Raw genomic sequence first — 26,878 nt, forward strand, 5'->3', positions numbered from 1 at the left:
TTAATCCTACACTTTCTTTAGTCCTCATTTTCACTCCTAATAGTAATTCAAATGGCGTTGTTTGTATCGCTCTTTGCCAACTATTATTCAATACTTTCTGAACGTCAGTGACATATTTGTGCCATTCTTCTGGATTCTTAATAGAAAGTTTCGTCAGTACCGGTATGATCACACGATGAATACGTTCGACTTGACCATTACCTCTAGGAATCCCTGTCGCTATCGTATGTGTCTCTATTCCACGATCTTCACAATATTTTTGAAAAGCTCCTGACGTGAACGCTGCTCCACGGTCAGAAATTATGCGCCTAGGATCTCCGAACATAGTAGCCACTACTTCCAATTTCTTCAAAACTTCCTGCGCTGATGTCGTCTTTGTCGGAAACATCCAGACAAACTTGGTGAACGCATCAATAATAGTCAAAATATAATTATAAGATTTTCGAGTCGAAGGCATGGGTCCCAAATGATCCATATGAAAAGTATCTAACGGTACATCGCCCTTAGGAATTGGCTGTAAATGACCTTCCGCCTTTCCTCGCTTCTTCTCACTCAAAATGCACTCAACACAATTGTTAATACAGTCATTAATCTTTTCTTCAACATTCGGAATGTAATATTCTTCCTTTAACCGCTCCATAGTTTTCTTCACTCCAAAATGTCCTTGTTCATGCGCACGCCTAACTATTTCTACTTCCATGGAACGTGGTACGTAAATTCTTTTGTGTCCGCCTGTTTCTTTATAAAGTAATCCATTAGCAAATACGAAATTACCACAGTTTCCTCCATGCTCTATAGTGTGTACTATTTCACAACATTTTTCGTCTTCTTTTTGAGCCTTAATCATCTTCTTACAAATCAATACCGATATCTTTAACACACTTACTCGTGATAATGCATCTACATGTTGCATTCTCTCAGCGGGTCGATGTTCAATATCAAAATCAAACTCGGCTAATACGACAAGCCATCTACTAACTCTTGCATTGACTACATTCTTGTTTAGTGCTTGCTTGAATGCCACGCAATCCGTAATGACACTAAACTTTTGACCTAACAAGTAGCATCTAAACTTTTTGAGAGATTCAACCACTGCTAATCCTTCTAATTCAAAAGAATGATAATTCTTTTCCGCTGCGTTTGTCAACCGGCTATAAAAATAACATGGATGACACTTCCCTTCATCATCATACTGCATCAAAATGCCTGCCAAGGCGTCTTTGCTTGCATCCGTATGCACTTCTGTTTTACGACCTAATTTAAAAATGTGCAAAACTGGATATTCCGTTAGTATTCGCTTCACTCTCTCAAATGATTCCATTGCACTACGTTCGAAAATAAATTCAACTTCCTTTTTTAACAACATCGATAATGGCCTCATCATATTCGCAAAATCAGGAATAAATTTCCGGAAGTAATTGGCTAAACCGTAAAAACGCTGAAGCTGTTTCACATTCGTCGGTACGGGAAAACTTCTTACCCTTTCCACTTTCTGCGACGATGGTTCGATTCGCCCTTCGTAGATTTGGTATCCCAGATACTCGACACGTCGTTGCAGGAATACGCATTTCTTCCAATTGAATTTCAGGCCCGCGCTTTGCGCTACATCCAGCACACGCCTGATCGCTGCTAGCCCCTGCTCCTCGTCTCGCGATGGGATGATGACATCATCGACGAACGCCAACATTACTCCTTCATTTATCAAGTTACGGAACACTGAACTGATAAATCTCCCGAACGCACTACCACTCGTACAAAGCCCAAACGGTGCACGCATAAACTCGTACTGCCCTTCTGGTGTTACAAAGGCTGTGTACTTTCTACATTCTTCCTTTACCGGTACGTGGAAGTATGAGTTCTTCAAATCTAAAGTGGTGTACACTCTAGCATCAGCAAGCTGATCAATTTGATCCTCTATATTCGGCATAGGATAGGGATCACGAACGATTCTCTTGTTTATCTCACGATAGTCGATGCACACCCGATGAGAACCGTCTTTTTTCGGAACCACTACCACTGCACTCGCGTATGCACTTTCTGAAGGCCGAATAATATCGTCACGCAACCATTGTTCGATCTGCTCCCGAACAACCTTTCTTTCCAACGGAGCCAACCTACGCGGATTCATCCGAACAACACTATTGTCCTGCACCACAATATTTAGCTCACAATTGGAATTCACTTTTTCAACGGGTACATAATTGTTCACTATATTCGTTACCTCTTGTCGCCACTCACATGGAACATCCAACTCATCACGTTCACATGAAATTTGAAAAATCCACGATGTATTCTCTTCCACGTTTTCACCATTGCCTGTACCACTGGTCTCGCTTTTATCCACTTTTTTACGCTGTATCGTTACGCCCGTATTGTTAATCACAAAATCAACACTTCTAAGGAAATTCATTCCTAATAACATCGGTACCTCAAGTGCCGCATCAGGAACAATGTCAAATCTTACCTCACATTCTGCTTCGCCGACAGTTGCAAAGACAATAGCTTCTCCTGAAGTGTTTGTTACTTTGCCACCCAGACCGCAAAGCCTTTGTGTCGTTGGGCTCCACTTCTGCAGATTTTTTGGAATCAGCTTATGCACGTCTGATCGTAACAATGTCACTTCACTACCTGTGTCGACAGCCGCATCGTATTTTTCGCTCGCTATTCTTACTGGAATACTTGGAAGCTTTTTCACCAGTAACACGTTTTGTTGGTTGGTCGCTCGATCATCTTTTGTTGTGCATTTCGACGACACATGTCCAAACTCACCACACTTGAAACATTTCGGTCCGCTGTTCTTACGCACACACTCAGAACTACGATGACCGGTTTCACCACAATTGTAACAACGAACTTTTGTGCTCATCGTCTTTTGTTTGGCGACGGTATTCTGCGAAGCATTGAATGTTTTTCGGGTCGCTCCTTTCTGAATAGCACGCTCTCGAAGTTCAATTTTTACTTTTAATGCACTGATCGTACGCACTTCATATAAAGCAGCTCTCTGCGTTTCGTCATCCGTGATTCCATCTATGATGTACTCACATATGCTCTCCTCGTCCAAATCTATCTGTTTAGCAATGCGTTGCATTCTATAGATAAAATCAAGCGCCGTCTCGTCCTTTGCACGTCGACATGTTGCTAGCTGGCGATGAACATCGGAGGGACGCGCTCTTTTCCCAAACTCGACCAAAAGTGCTTTTTTCAATGCCGAAAATGACGTTATGTTGCAAATCGTAAGTAAGAAATTCCGCGCACTGCCGGTCATTTTCTTGCGACACATGATGAATTTTTGGTCATCGGACCATTTTGCCATTCGCGCAACCGCTTCAAATTCATCCATCCACACACAAAAATCGATCGTCTTATCGGAACCGTACGTAGAAATACTTTCCTCTACATCTCTAAATGAATAAGGATGCATTAACGTTCTTACCGACGAATCCATTTCATTTACACCTGATGCCTGTCCCGCATCTTGAATTGATTCTGCATCAACATCATGAAATTGCTCCATGTCAGCCGATCCACTGCTTGATGTTTGCTGTTCATGTTCCACCAATTGCATCGCCATCTCTTCCTTGGTTCCCGTTGCAGGTATACCTTTCAACTCACATAACCGCATAAGTCCCGTGCGCGTATAGTCTTGTATGAGAATCAACACTCTTTCTTCCGCCATTTCGCTTACTTCACCTTTACTTCACGCACACCGAACTTATTTGCTCAACACGCGCGCCGTCTTTTCGGAACGCCTTTTTTTTTTACTCACAATCACGCCACCTGCGTTCTTTTGTGCTACTACGAGCGCGCCGTCAAATGCACTCCTCTCATACGCACAAATACATACACGAGATCGCCTCTGATCTCACACAATGACGTTCATACACGTATCGCACAAACACGTCATCAGATAATTGGCACAAAGCGTCTTAGTTAAGCGCCTTTCTTATGCCCGCACGCAAACACCATCATGCGCGTTTTGCACACGCATACACACAAACACGTCGTCATACGCGTTCTCGTTTCTTAAGACGCACGTCGTCATACACAACCGGTACCAAGCACGTCGTCCTACGCACTTTAGCACACATACAAACACGCCGTCATGCGCGTTATGAACACATTCACAAACGCTTCCTCTTACGCGCTATCGTCTTTAGAATGCGCGTCGTCATACGCAACCAGTACCAAGCACGTCGTCCTACGCACTTTAGCACACATACAAACACATCGTCATGCACGTTTTGAGCACATACACAAACACTTCGTCTTACGCGTTATCGTCTTTAGAATGCGCGTCGTCATACGCCCAACTACCGGTACAAAGAACGTCGTCTTATGTTCTTATGCACACATACAAACACGCCGTCATGCGCGTTTTCCTCTACCGTGTAAGCACGTCGTCATACGCACATACACTTATTCCACGATGCGCGTCGTCTTTACGCACAATCGTTTTCGTCTTTTTCACAATCGCGGTTTCGCAGTCTTTTCTCGAATTATTGAATCCATCCCGGACGAGCCCCCATGTAGAAAGGGTATAGGTTCATGAAGTTCGTTTATTGACTGTTCGCTTCGACTTCCCGATTGCTACTGCTACCCCTCACACTCTTACACTCGAAGAAAATTTCATTTCGTTCCCAATTGACAAATTATACCAGGGTTGTCGAACCCATTCCCACATTAATAAAGGAGTATATTCTTTACTGTAAATTCTAGCATCGACCAACGGTGCGTGACTAGCAGGACTTCTTAAACCGCGTATATTAGTATAGATCCTGTCACAACTCTGTCCCCGGGTCATATCAACAAGAATTGGAGATAAACCAACAAGTGTTACCGGAATTACGAAGCACAGAAGAGATAACAATCTAGCCAATAAAATGTACAAGAAAAGGGCAAATGAGCATGAGTAGAGTTTTCGATAGAAATTGAATTTAGGAAAACAGGTTGTCCCATGAAAAAAACTATTGGTTCCAACATAGTAAATAGATACATAACCAAGCGTGGCAATCAGTGATCTTTTGTTGAAGACTTGGACCGAGGCTTTAACAGCAAATTAGACTGAACAAATCACTTGGTATGGACTGAACAGGTTACTTCTTGGTTGGACCAGCAACAAATTACGAGTTTTTCTCTATTCTAGTGATCGGTAAATACCAATTTTTCTGGTGCCAGATCGACCTGGGGTTTGGTAGTTACGTAATTCATTCGGATTCATTCGGACTCATCCAAACTGGTCCAGACTTGACTGGAATTATAGAATGGAATCTCATAGAAAAGGTAAAAAAGGTCACTGAAAGCCAACCTAGCCAAAGCAAGATAGAAATATTTCCAACAGAAATAATTGATACTATACTACTGTTCTACTGAATCATACATATTCGATGCCTTCATTGAAATGGGACACACTCATCTAGAATTGCCCGATTGATAACGGACAGCCGTTTTTGAAATTTTCAATTGCATCGTCAAACTAAACTACTCGATCGGACTCATCTGGACTGATCCGGACTGGCCCAAAATGATCCGGACTCAATCGGACTCGACCAGTTTGACAAAAACCTTGATTGATAACTTGATCATTTCTTCTTCTATTTGGCGTAACGTCCTACGCGGACATGCCGGCCTATACAGGTTTTCGAGACTTTATTCATTACCACGCAGTCGGATAGTGGGAGGTCCATATGAGGGTTGAGCCCATGACGGGTATGTTATTGAGTCGTTCGAGATGACGTCTGTACCACGGGACCGCCCCATCTTGATCACTATAATATCCATTATGGTATAGAGATAACACACATTGATAAATAAATATATCTGAAAGAGCGTTGTTTTCGATGAAACTTCATGAAGCAATAGGGAAAACATCGATCGAAAGGACCTACTGTTTCGTTTCATGAAATATTGACGATTATTTACAAGAGCTCCTGCGCTCGGTATTGCTTGAAAATGGACTAGAACTGGGAATTTGATATGAGACATGATTTGATGATTTGAAACATGAAGATGCATGTACAACAAATTCCCGTCTCCTTTAAGAGCAAATTACAAATCACTCAATAACTCTAACCAAACTTTGTAGGCTGATGTTGCTTCGGTCAGAATAATGGAATGAATAGTGTAAACAAAGAAAAAGGAAACAAAAACTATTACTCCCACTCTAGCTCCCCACTGTTCTATCAAGCTTTAATATCGTCCATCTAATCAACGGAAAGTAAAACATAAACAAAGCACTTACATTTTACACAGCCCTCATGGCTGATACTATCCCAGACCCAGGCCCAAGCAACACACCACACCAGTAAACGTTTTTCGGTGAAAATGCCAAAAACCCCTAATTCCCATCCTTTCCCTCATCTGCGCCCAACCCGATAGTACACCGATAGTAGCTCCGTCTACCGTACACGTCCTTCTCAGCACAGGCCTGCACGCACCAGAGGCAAACATCGATTACCCGAAGAACGCACTCCTGGTGTGCTGTGAAAGAATCTGAAACAACCCGAACCCCCCATCATGCCGTCACGACCAGCCGACCAGCCGTCAATCTTGTCCCCCAATCGCTCCACCCCATTCTCCCACCAATAGGCGAAAGGCGAACAAAATGCGTTGATCAAGCATCAACCGACTCAACAGGATTTGTATTACGCGTCTATGCGTGACGTGGTAGCGAAGAATAGCAACCGAGCAGGCGGTGGAGTGGGAGGAAGGGGATCGAAAAGGCCTCCCGAATGTGAGATGTCCCGGTGTGCCAAGGGAATGGGTGTATGCGGCTGTGTGTGTGTGTGTATGTCCTGATTAAATTTCGTGACCGCATTCTCAATATAAATTTGTACACGGGGGTTATGCGGGCGAAAAATGAATTGGCTTGCAGAGCGCCTTCCTTGCACAGTGGAATTTGGATGTGTGTTTAACAAGCCTGTGTGCGATTAGTTTTTTGGATAAACTTAAAAGATGAGATATTTGTAGATGATTAGGTTCTTACAGGGCAACAAATGATGTACATATTCTTTAGGATATAATTCAAATTAATTCCTTTACTCACTACTCCCACGGAAGTGTGGCAGAATTAAGCCATAAACACACAGTAAATGGTTTCGTTTATTGGTTACTGAACGTTCCTTTAACAACCACCATTTAGGACACCTTTTCTCATCCACACAATAGCCCATAGTGACACGACGGTGTTTGGTGCTCCTTTACTAAGGGTTGGGGACTTGTGTACACCTTACGCATAGAACCATCCGCACCATGCGTTTGCGATCGAACTGGTAGCGGGCACGTTCATTTGTTCACCACAAGCCGCCCGTTACCGTGTATCGGTTTTCGGTGAAAGGTGAAAGGCACAGAAAAAAGCGAAGAAAAGCGCTCCCTCGCTGCTCCAAAAATACAAGCAGACAAGCAATCACGCATCGTCACGTTCGTACGCACGGGTCAAAATACCCTCCTGTCGTGAAAGGCATCGACCGTCCCACAGTCACTCTATCGAACCGTCCGCACATCGACGAACTTTCGTCGCTATTTGCTGTTGCCGAGAACGACCGGCGACCAGATCGGACGATCTGGTTGACTTATCCGGACACGTACAAAGGCTTCCATGCGAGCAAACACAAACCAGCGCACAGTAAGGACGGTGGCGAATGTCTCAACCACGCAACAAATCACTATGTTGCCTCTTACCGTTCGGGGTCAAAGCGGGGGGTACAAATCCACCACCTTGCTGTCGCCCGCTATCTTAACGGCAATCCATCCCGCATCCACTCCTGCACAGGCACACTAATCTGCAGGAAGCACCATAATTTTGTGGCCCCGGTGCAATCAGTCCAGCCCAGCCCGGATTCAAGGGCAGAGCGGACAGGGACCGTGCACCTCGGTTTAGCAAACGTTATTTAGCATTTACGCATTACTCGCTCTCGCAATAGGCAGCCGTACACAAAAACGAAAACGCGTGTTTTCGTAACTGTTTCGAACAAACAACCAAACTATACCGATGGAGGGATGGGTACATGTGGGTTGTGATAAAGTTACACACCTGATTTTTGGCCAGAAAAGTGTTCGACCAACTCGGGGGTCGCTGCGAGGAACCGAAGGAAAAGGACGCGGGCCACATTTTTGTGTCGACAAAGCGGAACTGGGGTCCCTCCTTCCAGTGAGCTTCGACGAGCGGCAGTGGCGGCAGTAGATGGCGATGGCCGAGAACGATTACTCACGAGAGACTTTCACGTACATCAACATTAGTGTGCTGAAGCGATTGGGCTTTGCTGCCTTGGGCAGAGGGGAAGAGCGGCCAAATTTGCTTTAGACCTTGACAAGCTCGACGACACCGGGGACAGATTAATGTGTTATGGGGATAAAGCTAGGCACGGATCTAGGGCACGAGGCGTATGCGTATGCGGGCTGTATTTATATCGTAAAAGCTACACAGCTACAATAACGGGCAGTCGTGGTAATGCTTGGTGTATCAAAATAAATGTAGGAATTCTTAGTGCTGATGGAGAACTTCTTTCCAATAGATTGCCGTTAGCTTCCATTATTTATTTTTAAAGAAATTTGTACTTTTGAACAGAGTGTAGTTTTTGTACAAATTATTTTCTTCATCCTTTACTTCAAAGGAAAAGAATATGTCATACGATACAGAAAAGACAACAATTTACAACTTAAAGATAAAACAAAATAAAAATACAATCATTATACACATACAATATAGAAATTAGGCATAACTTGAAACTTAAGCTCTTTCTTAAAGTAAAGTTAAAGAAAATAAAAAAGGCAGTAAAAAATAGTAATTGATACCTAAACAATCAAACAACTAAGTCCTATCAGTGTTGAAGTAAACTTTCCATAGAAGATATTAAAAACTAGTTGTGAGAAATAGGTTTTCTTTTTATAATTATTTACTCATCTTATGCTACAATCATTACACAGAGAGTTTAATATGAAAATCAATAAATGAGAAAAAAATATATTTTAATTTCTTTGTACAAGATGTATCTAAATTCAAATGTTATTGTTAAGGTCTGACTAGTCTTTTTAAATTAAGGTTCTCTGCTGCGTTTGTCCAGTGGCTTGGGTCTTATCTTTGAAATCGTTCCTACAGGGTAAAAACTAATAAGTGCGCGTCGGATAAATTATTAGGTTTTTCAGAAGTTTCTCCAGGCAGTGTGCTTATTATCCTTAGTTTCCTATTCATTCGAAATGATGTTAGTTTGGTTCTTCCTGATAGACAACCATATCTCTGATTGTTTTCTTTTTCAGCAACAATTGCATTCCACTGAGCAAGTGGTGTGTATCAAATATGCTATCTTTGCCTCCATATAAATGTTTTGTTTTATTGTTTTTTTCCTTCTTTCGTCATCGATTTCGATTACTTTTTAAACGTGTTTCGAAAAAGGGAACTTAATCGTGTTTCCTCCATTGTGGGGGGGGGACCTTGAGGTAACTTAAGGATAGCAAAATCACTTTTAACTCGCACACTGAGTTGCTAGTAGGAAAGCCAATGAAGAGCTTAGGCATACTTTATGCCTTAAGACACTCTACTGGAGTTTAATGCGTTCTACGTTCGAATATGCCAATGTGGTTTGGCATCCGACTAGTAATATATACTGGTACAGAGAATTGAAAGTGTTCAGAACGCTCAAATATACACTTACACTTGTCACTTATTTGATTGTTAACAAATTTAGTAAAACTGGTTCAACTACAACTCTCATGCTGCCAAACAATCGAAATTCGAAATCGATGCCCAAAAAAACATTGAAATTCAAATTGATGTATGCGCATCTCACTGTACCCATCGAATCAATACTTTTAATGTAATTTAATCGTTGATTCAATCAATGCAACAACACATTTGTACCGCTGGCGGAAATACCCACTACTGGCGGTACACGTCAAACCCGAATGGAGCCAAAATTAAATTAAACCTTACAACCATTTCGCCCCACTCCAGAACACACACGAGTCACCCGAGAAGTGATGTGCGTAATGTGCGGGTGTGTTATAAAAAGATTGTTTACACTGCTTCACCGAACATCGCACGCTCGCACACACACACACGCTGAGCGTTGATTGAATTGAGTAACCGATGCTACTCCCAAAAAAAAACTGCATGTTCGCAAAAGCTGTCGATATTTGCCGGAGGCCACAGCTCCCCCGTCTCTCTTTCACGGCCAAGTGCTTGTTTTCATAAAAGTGATTGCTGTTTGATGAATTGGCCGCACAGCAGGCGCGATGGGCAGAAACTAATTTATTTTTTACGCAGCATATCACACACGAAATGGCTCTCCACCCGTAACACGAAACACCCTTCACAACAGGCTCGTGCAGGAGACGTGCTGGTAGAAAATGTTTGTTAGTACAAATCTACTACACCACGAAGCACCTCGACCCACGCGAAACGAAAGCACAAACACGTGTGCCAAACAGTTGGGTGCAAACGCATCTCCTCATCCACATGTTCGCGAGTTTTGCATACCCGCGCGCTGCAAAGCCACAGTCTGATGAATGGAAATGCATTCGTGCCAGAACGGGGAGGACGGGCCAGCTAGCGCCAGACGTGGTTTTCGGGCAGCGGAGCGGCCCATCATCCAGCCGTGGTATGGTGGATCTTCTTGTCAAAAAGTCTGCACCATACCCATAAATTACGCCACACATTAAGTCAATGCGCCCGGGCCAGTTCCCCGCAACTGCCTGGCCCGATGTTATTATGCAGATTAATGGTATCGATATTTAATTATGCTACTTTACGAACGGCCACTTCGGCCGACCGAGAGCTTGCAAGAGTACGAGAGAGAGGGCCCAAAATGCAACGGGCCAAATACGAGAGGCCCACCAACGTAAGCACTTTTCACTGCCACCGGCACTGGTGATGCTTTTATTATGGACACACAGCCGGCACTCTAAATCGATCCAATTGCTTCCGGTGTTTGCTGCAGCATGGAAAACGGTGGAGGAAGCAGGGAGGGGGAAGGAAGAAGAAACGAAGGCCCATAAATCCTTACGAACAGAATGAAAGGGCACAGAGCACAGGATATAATGCGGCGCGCGGTGATTGTGGTGCTGTAGTGGCCCGGCCGGTGTGCGATGGCGTGCGATTATTGTGTTTGCGCCGTGTTTGATCGTTTGCGCCGTTTTGCCGGGATGTTTTAAACATCCGCCGGATATCAGCACAGGCTAATGGGAAGGTATTATTCCCTGTGAGTGTTCTTTATAGTATAGGCACGTGTAAATCGGTACACATCATGTGCTTCAACCAGAAGAGTGCAGTATTAGACGTACAAACATGTATTATATGTACAAAAAATAGTTCATTTTTAACTATAATCATTTATTGAAAGGAGCTGTCGCGATTGAACGTGCAAGCCTCTTAATTCCACCATGAAGTTATTACTGTACAATATGCACAAACAATTGAAAAATTGTAAATAATTACCACAGATATACGAACATAAATTCAATCAATCAAGTTTATTCTATTTTTGCTATCGAGATGTCTCGACGTTGAGTAGAACAATGTTAAGGAAATCAGGTCTACTTTGCTACTAAACTATACTACTTCTAATTGTGGTTTGGAAGTTTTCATAGAAATGTGTCAAGTAGGAGAGTTTTATCCACGAAAACATCAACGCGTTCTTTCGATTCCAGAGTCGCTTCAAGCCTGTCGTTCTCGACATCAAAACCCTAGTCCAAAATGGATCGAAATAAATGGTTTAGCAGTTATGCAGTAAAATATTTCAGTTTACTTGCTATGAAAAATTGATTATGGATATGTATTAAAATTAATTAATATAAAATCGTTTAAACGCCAGTAAAACAAAATTTGTTGGACCAAAATGAAAACAACCAAAAAATCAAATAAATTAAATTAAAATAAACAGGGTGGCCACTCGAATCAGGATTTTAAATTCCCGGTTTTTTCCCGGTTTTTCCCGGATTTTTTTTTTAAAGTTTTCCCGGTACACTATGCTTCGCCTGCCGGTTTTATCGATACTTCAATTCCAAATTAGTATGTCATAGGTTTTCAAAAATCGTTATCTAGAAGATGGTAAGTAAACACGGGCATTACGGGAAAAGTGGACACTTGTCATAAAAAAACTGGATAAAAGTTATTAGTGAATTATTCAACAATATGATATCCAATCTGGAGGTGTGAAAACACATTTGAGAACCATTTTTGGCATGATTTCTATCAAATTTGTACAAACAAAATTTCAATCGTACACTCGTTTGTGGATCAAATTTGGCTACTATGGATCTTAAGCTATTTAAATATGAATTTCTGTATATTTTCGGAAGTTTTATATGAGCAAAATACTGATGAAACAATTAAAAAAAAGCTTTACAAATATTGCTTTTTGGTGGTTTAGCATCATGAAAATAACGTGTAAAGACCTCATGGCATAGATATTTTTCATCTGCTATCAATTGTTGATTAACAGATGTCATCACACAACCTTCAAAAAAGGTAAACCGGAAGTCATGGACCAACCAGCCACTGGAGAAAGCATACAAATCTGCAAATAACGGATTTCCTGTTAAACAGCAGCCATGCATTATGCTGTTACTCGCACGACGCTGATGATGCATCTCACGAATAGATGCAGGAGATTTCAGTGGGGTTTTCTTAATTTTGGGACACTTTCTTGAATATGTTTTACGGGAAGTGTACTTTATGTGATAATAAAACAAAGTAGTAACGATCGAACTGCAGAAGCGACGCCACCTCAATCATCAGTGCCAGCCAGTGTGGGAACCCAGTCACCCGGGCGGAATGAAGCTACAGGCCCGGCACCAAAATGCAAAATGCCAATGTACAGGCGATGTGTGATTGGGTAACCTTGAAATTCCTAAAAAGTACAAAAATTATCAGTTATGTTCAAAATTTGGGATCGCCCACTAAATCCACCGTTAAATTCGACATGACCGCAACTTCACGAGAGATGAATAACAAAAGACGAGTGCAAAGTAGATCGAATAGGCACACCATACCCGAAATATGCAAGAACCGATATCGGTGAATGTAAGTATTGCACCAGTGCGAATGAGAAGTATAGTACATCTATTGAGTACCATATGTGAGAAACGGAAAATGTTGTCCTTACACATTGGTGTGATGTTGCTGGCCTGTGGTAAGGTAACGGTTAGAACCTCACCGCATGCGGTTTTTTCCGCATGGGGCAAGAAAAGAGTTTTCTCAATTTTCTAGCTTTTCAAGGTATTATTATGATATTTTGTTGTTTCTTTATAAATATAATCATTATTTTATATGATTTTAGACATTTGACATCTGAAACAAAATCGCATGCGACGATGCGGCAATATCAAATGATTTTGATTTTGCCGCATCGCCACATGCGGCAGATTCGCAAGTGCTGTCATTGACGTCAAATCCCATACAAAAGCTTGCGGCAAAATCGCATGCGGCTAGGTTCTGACCGCTGCCTAAGTTGGGAACAATATACAAAACATCCCATTAATTGAAAATGCACTTAGTACAATTGGTTAACAGTGATAGCCAAAGTTTGTGATAATTTCCCGGTTTTTTTGGAGAATTTCCCGGTTTTTCCCGGTTTTTCCCGGAAAAATAAAATTTCCGGCTAATTCCCGGTTTTCCCGGTTTTCCCGGTTGAGTGGCCACCCTGAATAAATCATTCCATTTGATTATCTCTAAGGAAATTTCATAATTTTTAGCTAACATTATAATTTTACAAGCGTATTTTAAAGCCATCTCGGAGAGTTCGTCTGGATATTTGTCGTCTATCGGCTACTAGTTTCGATGGATTTTTTTTTCAAATCAGACTTCTAAAACAACAAGCATATTTCAAAGAGCAATCAAGTCAAATGTCTCGACTCGACAAGAATAAAAGAATAAAATAAGCCTGAATGTCATATTCTTCTGAAAATCAGAAAAAAGACAGACAGCCTAATGCAGTTAGAAAAAATAACCCAAAAACTATTTCTAACTCAACTCAACTTAAACCAAGCGTTATGAAACGTTATTTAAACAATGTAAATGTTATTCCGTTAGAAGAATATGAAGAATATGGATATGAGGAAGCTATTCAAATAAATACTTTCCATAGTAGGTATAAAACAAATTTCAGCCAATAGCTCATTTATCAAAACTCAAAATCCTTCGTACAAAATTCCTTATTCAAATGCGAAACTAGTCAAACAAATACAAATAAACTACATATGATTTTCATGTTTGTTATTATATTAAATAATTTAATTCAATTGGCGCTCTATCGACCAAAAAATGCACATTATGGGCAATATTAAAAAAAACACAATTGCTCGTTTAGTTGCTTCAAAATTCAGCCAAAAAATATTGAACAAACCATTTCACATAAGTATTTTAAACTCACTATTAGGCTTTTACATCACCACCGTCAATATCGACATCCCCGATGATCCATAAATTATTGAATTGATATTTGCAAAGTGTTTGCTTCTAAATCTCCCAAAGCCGACCCGCACCTGATTGCGATGCAAACTGTGTAAGCCGACCCTGGAAAAAGTATTTGAGGGTTTTTTTTATTGTCACAAAAAGCGTCCCAAAACCACAAAGGCACAAACTCAAACAAAAATGCTTTACCTGAACCTCACCAAAATGGTCAAAATAATTCCCTTTCTTGAGCGGTTGCGGCAAACAGTCACCCTCCACTACCCCTATAAAAGGACCGGGCCCCATCGGGGAACCAGCCATCCTCTCCCACACGAAACCATTAATTCTTTATCGCCGGTTTCGAAACGTGCCATCCCGCGTACGTGGAATGTTTCCTTCAACAGCAACAACAACAGCCACGAATGCATAATCGATAAGCCGGAATATGACCGACCATGATGATCAAGGCAACGGATTGCACCCAGGAATGGGAATGTGTGCGCCGCCCTTCGCGTGGATGGTAGCATTTCTGGGATCGATAGAAGCAGGGGGAAAAAACCAAAGCAAACTAAAATAATGAAATACTCAAACAAACCGTGCGTGGAAACCAGAAACATTGGGACACAGAGGGAACAGAAGGAAGGAATGCCACCGCACGTGTGAGATGGACCACACAATTGGACAAATATTTGACTAAGCGCAAACACAATTTGCGCTGCCGGTGTTACGCCGAAAGATACACACACACACACCCACATAAACAGCCCCACAAATAAAGCTTCAAGATATTTTGGTTCAATTAACAATTTCACTCTTGTTCGTTTCGTGACACAAGCTTCCCCCAGCAGAGATGGTATGACGGAGTGGTTTGTCCAAATAAGATACGAAAATAATCAGTTCCAGGAAGCAGCAGTACAACCATCCACACGACGTCCACCCCCCTCCATTCTAGCAAGCTGTAAAGAAAACATCCCAGCAAAAGCGGGGCCATTGACACAGGAAGCGGTAAGCAGCTCGTGGAAAAACAGTAACCCCACTGAAGGGGGGGGGGGTACCATTTTCCACCCCAAAAACCCTGAACGGGGTTGAAAGAAAGCAGCAGCAGCAGCAGCAGGGTGGAAACGGGCGCAGCAACAAAGAGGTAAATAATGCACCAACACACCCGTAAACACCTGTCACACTGTGTCGTACACGCGCATGTGTGCGTGACAGCGTACAATGTTGTGTCTGCCAAGGGGGGTTCACCAACACACGCGCACACAGCCCGCACAGATGATGTCGTCGGCGAGAAATGTCAAAATTCTACAACTTTTGTTTTGTTTTTGCGTCATCGAACAATTGAACGAGCATCGGCATGCTTTCGGTTGAAGGATTTCATTTTCCAATGACGGGAAAAAGTTAAAACTAAAAGCACCAACTAACCTGATTTTGTACGTTGATTACAAGCTGTGTTGCTGCCTGATTTATGATGAGAAGGAAGCAGCATAAGCTTCCCACCACCGCACGACGCATCCCGGTGAGGAGATACCTCGAGGTTCTACCGCCTGAATCATTCATTTTGACACACACAGACACACTGCACTTACTGTAGCTATTTGCTACTCACTTTTTCCAACAGACGGCGAACGACGTGCCTTCCTATACAATCATACACATTCGCAACACGTTTGCAGTGATCAACTTTACAAAACAATCACAAACAATAACTTCCACAAAGGCAGAGCGCTTTGCTGCACTTAACGGCGAGCATAAAACTGCACATAAAATGCACAATTTCATGAAAACATTAACATGTGTTGCCGCTCACGGACGGAACACACATACACAACAGCACCGTACGACGAAAATCTTGCTGACCTCGCACATCGACCGCGCGCACACACACACACTTGTTGTTTGTGAGGGATTACTTTTCACTGATTAAAATCATAATCCGTCCAGAAACAACAACACGGAAAAAATGCTAACTAAAGAAAGTATACATTTTAACCAAACACAAAACAAGGGAGGGGATTCACAATCAAAACAACATTTTCACAAACAGAGTGAATCGTGGCTGCACAAACGCGGTACCGTCAGTGTCGTTTCGTTCTATTTCTACATGCTGTTTCCTTTATTTCGACAGCTTCAAGGGCTTTAACATCATTTGCCTTGTAACGTAACAATTTTACATTTCGGAATTTATCGGGAAATACACTTTTCTTTAGATTTTACCAGACCGAACGCGATACATCCTTCCGCAACGACTGCCGGAATTGAACTGAAGTTTTACCTTAACTTGTACTGTGCGGCTGCAAGAGCGGAGCCATCGTGCTTTCTCACTCTTTCGCACGTGAATATGGAAAGTGTAGCGGTGGTCGTGTCAACATTTGGGTACGATGGTTCCGACGTGCGGATCGGATTGAATTCAAAAATACGGATCAAAAACGATTCGCACACTAGGTGCAAATATTGTACGACAAAAATATAATATTAAAAAAAAAATAATTCACTCTACAAATTCGTGTAAGGAGTAACACGTATTATAATTGTTTCTTTCGACTACATAAATTTTTATGCTATTTTTTTCAAACAACTACTGCCAGCAACAACTTCTACGTTCATCACCAGCGGAGGCAGTTTCTATATCCGTGTAGGTACTTTATCGGTTCCTTACCCAAGCGCCACAGATTAAGCTTAAACGACTGGAAAATTGAATATTCATAGAAAAAAAATGAAAGCTCCACAGCTTCATTGGTTTGATCAATAGATGGCGTATTAAAACTAATCATTATATTGCTATCCTTTTCTTGCAATGTGTTTCGACAAGTTTCTTCTTATTATGACCTATATAGCCTTCTAACTTTCTGAGCAAAAATCTATGTAAATAGTCGTATGGTCAGATACGTGAGTATCAACACAAACGACCATTATTCGAATCTCACTTGCTTCAGTGCTGGTGGTTTCCGTTGGAGTTTAGTATTTAAACAATCGTATCGCCGTTCTGGTTCTAGCGATGCATAACTTCAATGCGAAACCATACAACAGTACAGAGGAAATGAGAAAGCTCTCCTCCAAGCGATGAAGCTCCACTGGTTGGGGTATCCCACCAACAGAGAGAGAGCGCCACCAGTTTTTTTGCTATTTTTAGAATGCATGAGTCGTTTGCCGTCTGCTAAACGAAGTCTTTCTATATTCCGTTTAGGTAGAGAACTTGAGTCGTTTAGAAGCCGTTTAGTGGTCGTTTAGTGGATTTGTGGCACTTGGGTAGTTTGTGGTTATAGGTTCCTTTGACGATACAGGTATGCAATTCGTTGTTTGACTCTGAAAAGTAATGCTTTTTAATAATTAATTCAATATCTGTTCTAACCAAGGGATCAGTATTAGTTCCGTAATCGGTACGGTTGGGTTGTGGTTAAGTTCCAAGACCGTGATGCAGTCAGATTCTATTACAGGACATATATACGTCCAGGATGTATTCCAGCATATGTATCTTTAAGGTTAGGAGGAATTCTACGACCAATATCGATTACTTGTTAGTTTCAGAATAAATATATTTTTGGGACCATTCCAAAGTGTGGTATGGGCTCGAGATCAATATGGGGTTAAAATATATTCCCGACCTTCTAGGAGTTCAAGATCAGTTCCAATTCCAGTATGAATCCTACATAACTTCCAGATCAGTATGAGTTCTGTTAAAGTTCCATTACCGAAACGGTTTTAAGACTAATATTGGTTCAACATCAGTTCCAGACATGAATTCCATTGGGTTTAAAAGGCATCTAGTAGGCCTTGAAAAATGTCCAAAACTAACTAGTAATAAGCACCTTTTATCAAGTCATGAAGTTTAGCAATCCACATTGACCATCAGTGTCGAAAAAAGCCACAATCGACGTAGATATCATAGATTTGTCGAAATACTTCACATTTCCATCAAGACTACTTCCATATTTCAGATAGCATTAAGCTTTTATCGTAGTACAATTATTTCAGAATTTAGTTCCAAATATTTAGATGAGAACAGATACTATCCAAGGTCGTATATTTTATTGATTTTACTATTACGAGCACTACAACATCATTCAGAAAAGCAAACACTACCCAAGTCCGTAACTCATCGCATACTATCGTCAACTATCAGTAACCGAGCCGATTTAGCAGAGTGAATAAAATACCAAACAGATCACGAACTGAAACCATTTGAATACCTGTAGCTTTACCTTTCTTTGTATGTTTTACGATCTATCTCCATTCATCGACGAGTTTCGATACTATTTTTCAAAATGGTTGGATCTTAAAGTAAAACATAATAGCAACGATTCGGCGACAAACCCATGCTCCACACTTTATGATCCAACCAACGACACAACCATTCGAAGTGCTACTAAACGTTTCCACAATAGAATACAACAAACACTTTCTTTCTTTCAACCATGGTCACACAAAAACCCATACTACGTAAATCACACTACTAATCCCTAATGTTGCCACCATTGCTCCACTCCACCGCTCGGGTATATCCTGGATAATCTCGCCGAAAGGACACATTCTGTGAGGGATGATAGTATATCATCGCATTGCAGGTGGCTTTTTGTGGCGTTTTGTTCATTTTGTCCCCAGCAGAATGCAGAATGAGTGTAAGCGAATGGGAGGTGAAGTGCAGTGTCCGAAAAAGCACCAACGTGCCAGCGCGATATTCCGCAGCGGAAAGCGATCTAAGCTGGAATAGGAAATCTGTAAAAGTATTATCTCTTTATCGACGGTATTCATCTTGCATACGATATTCGGATCCATTCGGATTAACCAATGCCACAGCGTGTGGCGATGCCGTTTGAACTCAACGCACGATATCACGCTCGGACAGCCGTGGGATGATGGAAGCGTAACTCCGCAAAAAGCTCTTTCTGTTGCTTGGTGCAACATTCCAAACCGGAATTTGGTGAAATGATCGATGAAAAGCTCGGTATACAGGACGCAATGAATCCTGTGCATGGTACGTAAGCTGCTTTTGCCTCCCGAGGCTATACCTATTCAACGTAAGACAGCAAACAAACATTGGGACAGCTTTTGGCATCAAATATGCCTCTTTATTGTTCGAGAAAAGTGTAAATGTTGACTGTTTGGGCTATTTTTGGAATCTGTTTCAAGAAATGCGCTACAGTACAGCTTTACCTTCACAGTTCACCGACTTTCCAGTGTCGGTCATGCAACTGACCATACCAGAGACCCATATATTTGCACACTTCTCTCGTCACACACAGCAACTTATGCATACCTCACTTCAAATAACCACTTCCGTACCCCAGTACTGCTGATAGCGACACCAAAGTGCCAAATCAAGTATCTATACTTCCCCCTCCAACAATTCGCAAGAGTTTTCCATGTTTGTGTTAAACAAAAATGTACACTTATGTTGAAACCACTTCACCTTTACCAACGTTCCTTTCTCCGTGTGGAATCATTTCTTCCATTTCTTGCATGGTCCAATGAGTGGCTACGTAGAAAGAATCATCTTCAAGTGTGCCGGTGTACCGGTAGAACGTGAAATATTCGCTCTCGCAACGTTCTCTCTGCTGCACTGCTAGAGGAAATGGTTCTTGTACGGTATGATAAACAACGAGACAGGAAGGTACACTTGTGTGCCTCGACCGTAATGTTTGTTTTCTTTTTCATCCCAGTGTCTCTCTTATACCAGCATGATTCCATCTTTTGCAACACGTGCAATGACTTCGAACGAGTGTTGTGTTTAATTCCGGTTTGCATTAATATTTGAAATGCATTTGTGCTTCCTGTGGGGCTGTGTTTGCTCGTGTGGCATCCGTCCAAAAGCAGCAAATTTATGTGTAGCGTTAGCTAGCACTGTTGAAAAGATGTGAAAGTCTTGGCTTTTCCGCTTTAAGCTTATTATATCGCAAATTTGAATGAGCAAGCGTGTTAAAGCGGAGTGCAGGAAAATTGAATAAAAAAGGTCGAAGAATATAATGCTTCAGATGGTGGTCGTTTGAATTCATACATTGCTTCGTCATTGTGAAAGCAATACAACTTGGGCTAGAAAGATGCAGCTAACAACACACAGAAAAGGGGACTTTTGTAATCTAATCTGATGTATAAGCAGTCCGTCATGAGTTCAAGCCCTTAATGGACCGTGCCTTCGTACGTAGAACTAACTATCCTGCTGCGGGTAATCAATGAGGGTCACTGAAAGCCAAAGCCTCTAGTTGGTAGGTCTAGTAGGCAGGTCTTGAGCGATTGTGCTTAAAAACAAGAAGAAGATATATAAGAAGATAATCACTGTGTGGTGTCGTAGAAGACAGATTAGAGCAATTATGCTTATGGCCGGGTCAAAGATCCTTCCGTTGCTTAATCCTCGTAATATCCTACGCAGTCATGCATGTATGATCCAGGCTTATCAAACCTATTTGCACCAAGCAATCGTTAAGTCATTCCTCACCACAGGAAAGAAGACAGTGTTCTTCCAGACTTAGAAATCGTTCCGCATATGGTCTCTCCGGAGGCCTAAAGTCTATAACATTCCTCCATTAGACAGTCTAAATGAAATCAAGAATCATATCCCTCAATTCCGAAGAATCCCTCAATTGTTCATAGTGTGTTGGATGTTTTTATTAATCTGTTATAGTTTTTCCCAGGTTCCTTTGTACATTAAAGCAATTTTAAATTCACAAAGTAAGTATCTCTGGTAGAATGTCTTGAAGAAATTGTCTCCGCACAACATAACGATATTGAGAAGCATCATGTGGTGTTGTATGTAATTGCCATCGATTTCGAATCCCGACATTTGAATTTGAAAGCTAAAGCGTGAAACACAGGACTAACTGAACTGCTATCGGTAAACCAATCAGGTCGTTGATAAGCTCAAGCTCATTACTTTGTGTTATTTATTGATGTACAATTGCCCGAATTAAAGTCATCATTAGTGATTAAGACAGACTTGGGTCACCCTTGCCAAAACATGGATTCGTTTCATCAGGAAACATGTATGAGAAGGATGAGAATCATTGGAAGATAGGGTTCGTTATATAAAGCGAATAGTATTCGAACAAAGTTCGTTAGGAAGGAGCGACCAAAGTCCTACCAATCTAAGGAATGAAATGTGAACGATTGAATCATGCAATGTTCAAACTAGTGTTAGACTGAACGATGATTTGAATTGTGTTAGTTCAGGATGTCAACACACTTATTGAGGTACAGCATTTAACAGAGTGTTTATTCCTTCCTCTCGGTTACAAGGTGCTACGACCAACGTAAAGTTAGTCAAGCCAGGTTCTTGAGTAAAAACTCGCGCAACTCAAAAATCCATTAACTACTAACCCCTCATTTTTGTGCTCAAAGATCACAACTTCTCCTCAAACACTCTCCAAAAATCCTTATCTGCTACGATTTGCCAAATTTTTCAACAAATAGCTCGCCCTTCTCTATCATTATGAAAGCGCCTTTTTAATCCTTTGACCCAACATTCACAGCTATGCGGTAATGTGGCGAAATGTATGCCCAACCCAAAACGTACGATTTTGCATGCGAAACTGAGGCGAACGAAAGAAAACCAACAACTTATTACCTCATCCATTAGCCCCAGCTGGCACAGTCATGCCGCTGCAGACAGATAATACCAATCGTAAATAAAACGAAGTTTGTGTAACGAACAGGAAAAAAAACCATTTAATGCCTACAATCACTGTCTGTCGATAAGAAAGATTGCAAAGCAGCAGCAGCATGGGAACATTATTTTGAATGATGCGAAAATAACTTCCCCCAAAACATAAGCTCACACAAACACAACACATTGATGGGGAATCGTGCACTCTTGACACAGAATCGTACCGCGATCGTCGCTGCGTCGTACCGTCGGCTTATCAGGTTTGGCGTGCGTTAGGTCCTTCAGGTCCGCTTTGGCCGAATTTTGTTTTCACCAACCTAACATTGCCAGTCATTGTGAGGCTGGCGCCGTGAAACAACGTCCAAGTTCGTTCGAGCGTAGTGTGAAGAGGGGCGGCTGCAAACATGATGGAGCCAATCGGTAATCCCGATTCCATACCGCTGGAATCGTTGGAAAGTGTGAGCCCGCGTGCGTTTGAGCTATCGTTTCAGAATGTTTCCTACTGTGTAAAACATAAGCATGGTAAGTGCAGCCTGTTTCCGGTTGAGCCAGCTTAGTGTCGGCCGCGGATTATCAATCACGTTTTATGTTCGAAGATCGCACACACTCCGCCATCCTGAAAAACCTTTCCGGGTCGTTCCGTTCGGGCCGGCTGGTGGGGATTATGGGACCATCGGGGGCTGGCAAATCGACCCTGCTGAATGTGCTGAGTGGATTCAAGTAACTATTTATACCCCAAAGCTGTCCACTTTCGTGATATAACCTTCGTTTGTTTGTGTATGTGTCTTTCTTCAGAAAAAGCAACGTCACCGGACAGCTAATGGTCGACGGACAACGGCTCTCCGAGCGCAGAAGCCGTAAGATCATCTCCTACACCCAACAGGAAGTGTGCCTGTGGCCGGCCCTTACCGTCGAGGAAAGCCTACGGTATGCGGCCGAGTTTAAACTCTCACCCACCATCGACCAGCACCAAAAACGGGCGCGCGTTCGGGAGCTTCTGCACGTGCTGGGGCTGACAGGGTGTGCCGATACGCTCGCCGGCAGCGTATCGGGCGGTCAGGCCAAGCGTCTATCGATCGGCTTGGAGCTACTGTCCGACCCGAAAGTGATGCTGCTGGACGAGCCGACGAGTGGGTTGGACACGGTCGCCGCCTATCAGGTGCTGGCACACGTCAAGCAGCTTGCCGCCCGCGGTCGCGTTATCGCCTGCGTCATCCATCAACCCAACTCCCAGCAGCTGCTCCTGATCGATGATCTGTACGTGCTGGCCAAGGGCCGACGGATCTACAGTGGACCGACGGGCGAAATGGTGACGCAATTTGCTCGCTTCGGGCTCGATTGTCCCGTTTCCCACAATCCGGCCGATTACGGTAAGAACGCAGAGGTTTAATTAGCAAGTGCTGCAAATGCTCACATACTCATCCTTTTTTTCATCCCTTTCGGCAGCGCTGGAAGTGGCCAGCTTGGATCAGGAGGATGACCGATTGAAGCGATTGCTGATGGAGGAGGAGAAGGATATTTTTGACTACAATCCACCGCGGCTGATGGTGGAGAAGAGCGTTGATGGATCGTATCAGCGGTACGCGCTCTCAACCCTGCAGCAGCTGCGTGTGTTGCTGCGACGAACGACCAGCTGTACGATGCGCGAAACGGTGAGCGAAGGAAACTGATCCCAAAGCCTACTTTTATCGTAGATTATTTGCCTATGTTTATACCAATTTTTAAAATGCTGTTCGTTGTTAAAAGTCAATTGATTTAGGTTAATTTTTTATACTTTTTTCTAATTATTGGAATGGTTTAGAACAATAATACTCGCGTTTAAACGATTAATGAAAGTCGTTGTTTCTTTTTTCTTGTTATCTCTTTTATTTGTTTTCCTCTTATTTCTTAAATAATGAACAATTTGGTTTTGTTATGATAATTATAGTGATACAATGATAAGATAAATTTTTGTTCAGTTATTTTACATTTTAACAAGGAACTTTTGAAATTTTCCTATTTTACCATACACGTTTAATATGCTCGTAGAAATTTTTCAATTAAATATGTAAAAAAATGAGTACAAATCTTAAAATAAAAAATGGACTGCACAAACAACAAAAAAACTAGATTTACGAAAATAGACCTCTTAACATTGCATATGAAAAATTCGTAAAATCCTCCGTAAAACAGGTATGAAAACAATTGAAAATCCAATTCAAAAATGAAAATAATCTGCATCAAATAAAAAATGCCATTTAAAGCATTTGCTTTTCTAATCTAATTTCAAATTTTTCTAATCATTTTTTAGTTTTCTTCTCTTCATTTTCAATACACTGCTTTCGCTACGATTTTGTTGGTGAATAATAAGATGAAAACGTTTTTTTAATAGTTCTTTATTATTTTTTTATTGTGTTTTGTTCTATTTGCTTTTACTGATTTAGTTTTCTTGTTTTGTACACATTTTCTTTACTTTTTGCTGTGTGATTGTTACGTTTACAAGTTTTCCTAATAATTCGGTCATAGCCAAAATATGTCCTTAAGTTTGATTACTTGAGAAGATTTTCTTAAATTTTAGGAAAAATCATGTTGATGTAAACAATTCTTCAAAACAAAGAGTTTGGTTTCCAAAACTTTATACTTTTACATGCTCATATGACAACGGCCTCCCCAAAACCCAACCAAATAAAACCCAAGAAAACAGTACAGTATCTTCAAATAAAACCCAAAAACTCTTTTAACCCAGTCCCCCTTTCCATCTTCTTTCCAGTACCAGTTTAAAGCGCGCATTCTCATCAACATCGCCATCGCGCTCATCACGAGCGTCGCGTTCTACAACACCGGCAACAATGCCGACCGCATCCTGGCCAACACCGCCGTGCTGATCATTAATCTGTACGCCATCTTCTTCACCAGCATAGTTTCGGCGGTGCTGGTCTGTAAGTGTCTGGTTCTGGTTCCTCGCAGCCGACACGAGCCACCGACATAAAATCTTAATACCATTCTTACGTCCTTTTTCGTTTTATCGGTGGGTCGGTTTCTCCGGTTCCCCCTGCCAACCAGATCCCCGCGAGTCGGCCTGCTTCGTGCTAGAGAGCAAAAATAATTGGTACTCCCTGCGGGCTTACTACTTGGCCAAAATTGTGGTCGAACTTCCCACGCTGGTACGAGCGCAGCAAACTTACCAACCGAACGAAACAGAACCCGAATTATGATGTCTCTATGGTTCTTTTCTCCCTCTCAATCTTCTTCTCCCACACACACACACACACACACACACACACAGATCCTTTCGTCTTCGGTGTTCTTCCTCATCGTGTACTACTTCACCGCGCAACCATTCGAGTGGCTCCGGATCGGTACGTTCGCGCTGGTCTGCCTGATGTTTGGTTGGATTTCCCAGATGCTCGGGCTGCTGCTGGGCAGCCTGCTCTCCGTGCAAAACTCCGTGTTCGTGAGCATCCTGATAATGGTGCCGGCGTCGCTGTTTTCCGGCTTCTTCGTGCCGCTGCGCGACGCCAGCGTGCTGGTGCGGCCCCTGCTCTACGTGTCGTTCGTGCGGTACGCGTTCGAGGGTGCCGTGCACGCGATCTACGGCTTCGATCGGCCGGATCTCGACTGCCCGGAGGTGTTTTGCTACTTCCGTCAGCTGAAACGCTTTCTGCAGTTTGTCTCGATGCCGGATCTGGCCTACGGGTACGATCTGCTAGCGCTGGCCGGGTGGATCGTGCTGCTGATGGGTGCGGTGTACCTGAGCTTGCGGCGAAGAATCAAACAGGACTGAACAGAAACCGGGCCGGGTGGGGTGGATGGAGCGTTATCAGTTGGCAAAATGTAGTTTATAGTTCGTGAGTAAGTGATGTTGTTTATACTCTACTTCCATAACAATGGAAATAAAAGTAATAAATAGAAGAAATTCGGGTCGGGGAAGATAAGATTTTCTTTCATAAAAATGGAAAATTTGAAGCAATCGAATACAGAAAGTCTAATCAAAAGTCAATCCAATACATCTACTTATTTACTTTTACTCCTAATAATAAATAACATAAAGTGTATCCAAAATATTTCCAACATTTTCTAACGTCTTTCATTAAAATCAGAAACATTTTACGAATATTTTCCCTCTGATTGGCATTTCATTAATATTGATTGACGCTCGTAAATGAGCCTTGAGTTTCATTTCACTCAACGAGTTTTCCGATTCCCGGAACGGAGAAAAACAGACAATGGTGAATCGTTGGTATAGTTTGCATTTCTCCCATTCATTTTGGTTCCATTGCAATCCTACGCGACGGTAATAAGTAAACCATCCATCCCTTCCCCCTACCCGGCCCATTTTCCCGGTGGATCATTATATTGCGAGCCTTATTTTACCACCCATCGGCGGGTGGCTCATCACTTTTCGTTCGCTGCGAGCCATCGATTTACATTCTCCCAATTCCGGGTCCGGCCCGAAAGCTGTGTGCTATTTTTTGTTACATTGTGTGGGCGCTGCGATTGTAAATAAATATCGCGCGAGAATGTGTTCCAATGAAGCCTAATTAAAAGTGGCAGTGATCGGGTTTTTCTTCTTTTTTACATTCCCACCCAATTGAGTGCATTTAAGCAGGATATTTATGAGATAATAAGCAACATTCCAGCCACTACTTACGGCTGCAATTTGGCACGGGCAAACAATTCACTGTAATGGATATTGGAGGGTTTCCCTTTTTTGGGAAATATTTTGAATATCTGAAAATTTCACACACAAAAAATCGTATTCCAACGTTTCACACTACCCAAGCGGTGTACGAGAGTCGGTCCACAGCAAAGCACTGCAGCGGAAAACCTACAAATTAAATTCGGCTATCCACTGGCCATGAGCGGGCGCGAACACGAGATATGCTGTAATTTATTTGGCTTTTTAATTAAATTTATGTCTC

At 42.1% G+C, this 26,878-nt stretch overlaps 2 protein-coding genes across 2 annotated transcripts in view; one reads left to right on the top strand and one right to left on the bottom strand.

Annotated features, from left to right (window-relative positions):
- The window catches only part of LOC120955474 (out at first protein), an 85,104-nt gene extending 68,457 nt beyond the window's left edge, over positions 1-16,647 (bottom strand). The window contains exon 1 of the mRNA XM_040376368.2: positions 15,806-16,647. Within this exon, the coding sequence (XP_040232302.2) occupies positions 15,806-15,940 (135 nt within the window). The 5' untranslated portion in view covers positions 15,941-16,647. The remainder of the gene's footprint in view (positions 1-15,805) is intronic.
- Positions 16,648-22,282: 5,635 nt separating this feature from the next.
- On the top strand, positions 22,283-25,953 carry LOC120956613 (ATP-binding cassette sub-family G member 1-like). Its single transcript, XM_040378235.2, has 7 exons — positions 22,283-22,499; positions 22,574-22,697; positions 22,773-23,347; positions 23,424-23,629; positions 24,727-24,895; positions 25,020-25,120; positions 25,243-25,953. Exons 1-7 carry the CDS (start codon positions 22,382-22,384, stop codon positions 25,738-25,740), a joined length of 1,791 nt encoding a protein of 596 aa, XP_040234169.2. The 5' UTR covers positions 22,283-22,381; the 3' UTR covers positions 25,741-25,953.
- The last annotated feature ends 925 nt before the right edge of the window (positions 25,954-26,878 follow it).

This window comes from Anopheles coluzzii, chromosome 3, assembly GCF_943734685.1.
Source record: "Anopheles coluzzii chromosome 3, AcolN3, whole genome shotgun sequence".
Classification (NCBI taxonomy): domain Eukaryota; kingdom Metazoa; phylum Arthropoda; class Insecta; order Diptera; family Culicidae; genus Anopheles; species Anopheles coluzzii.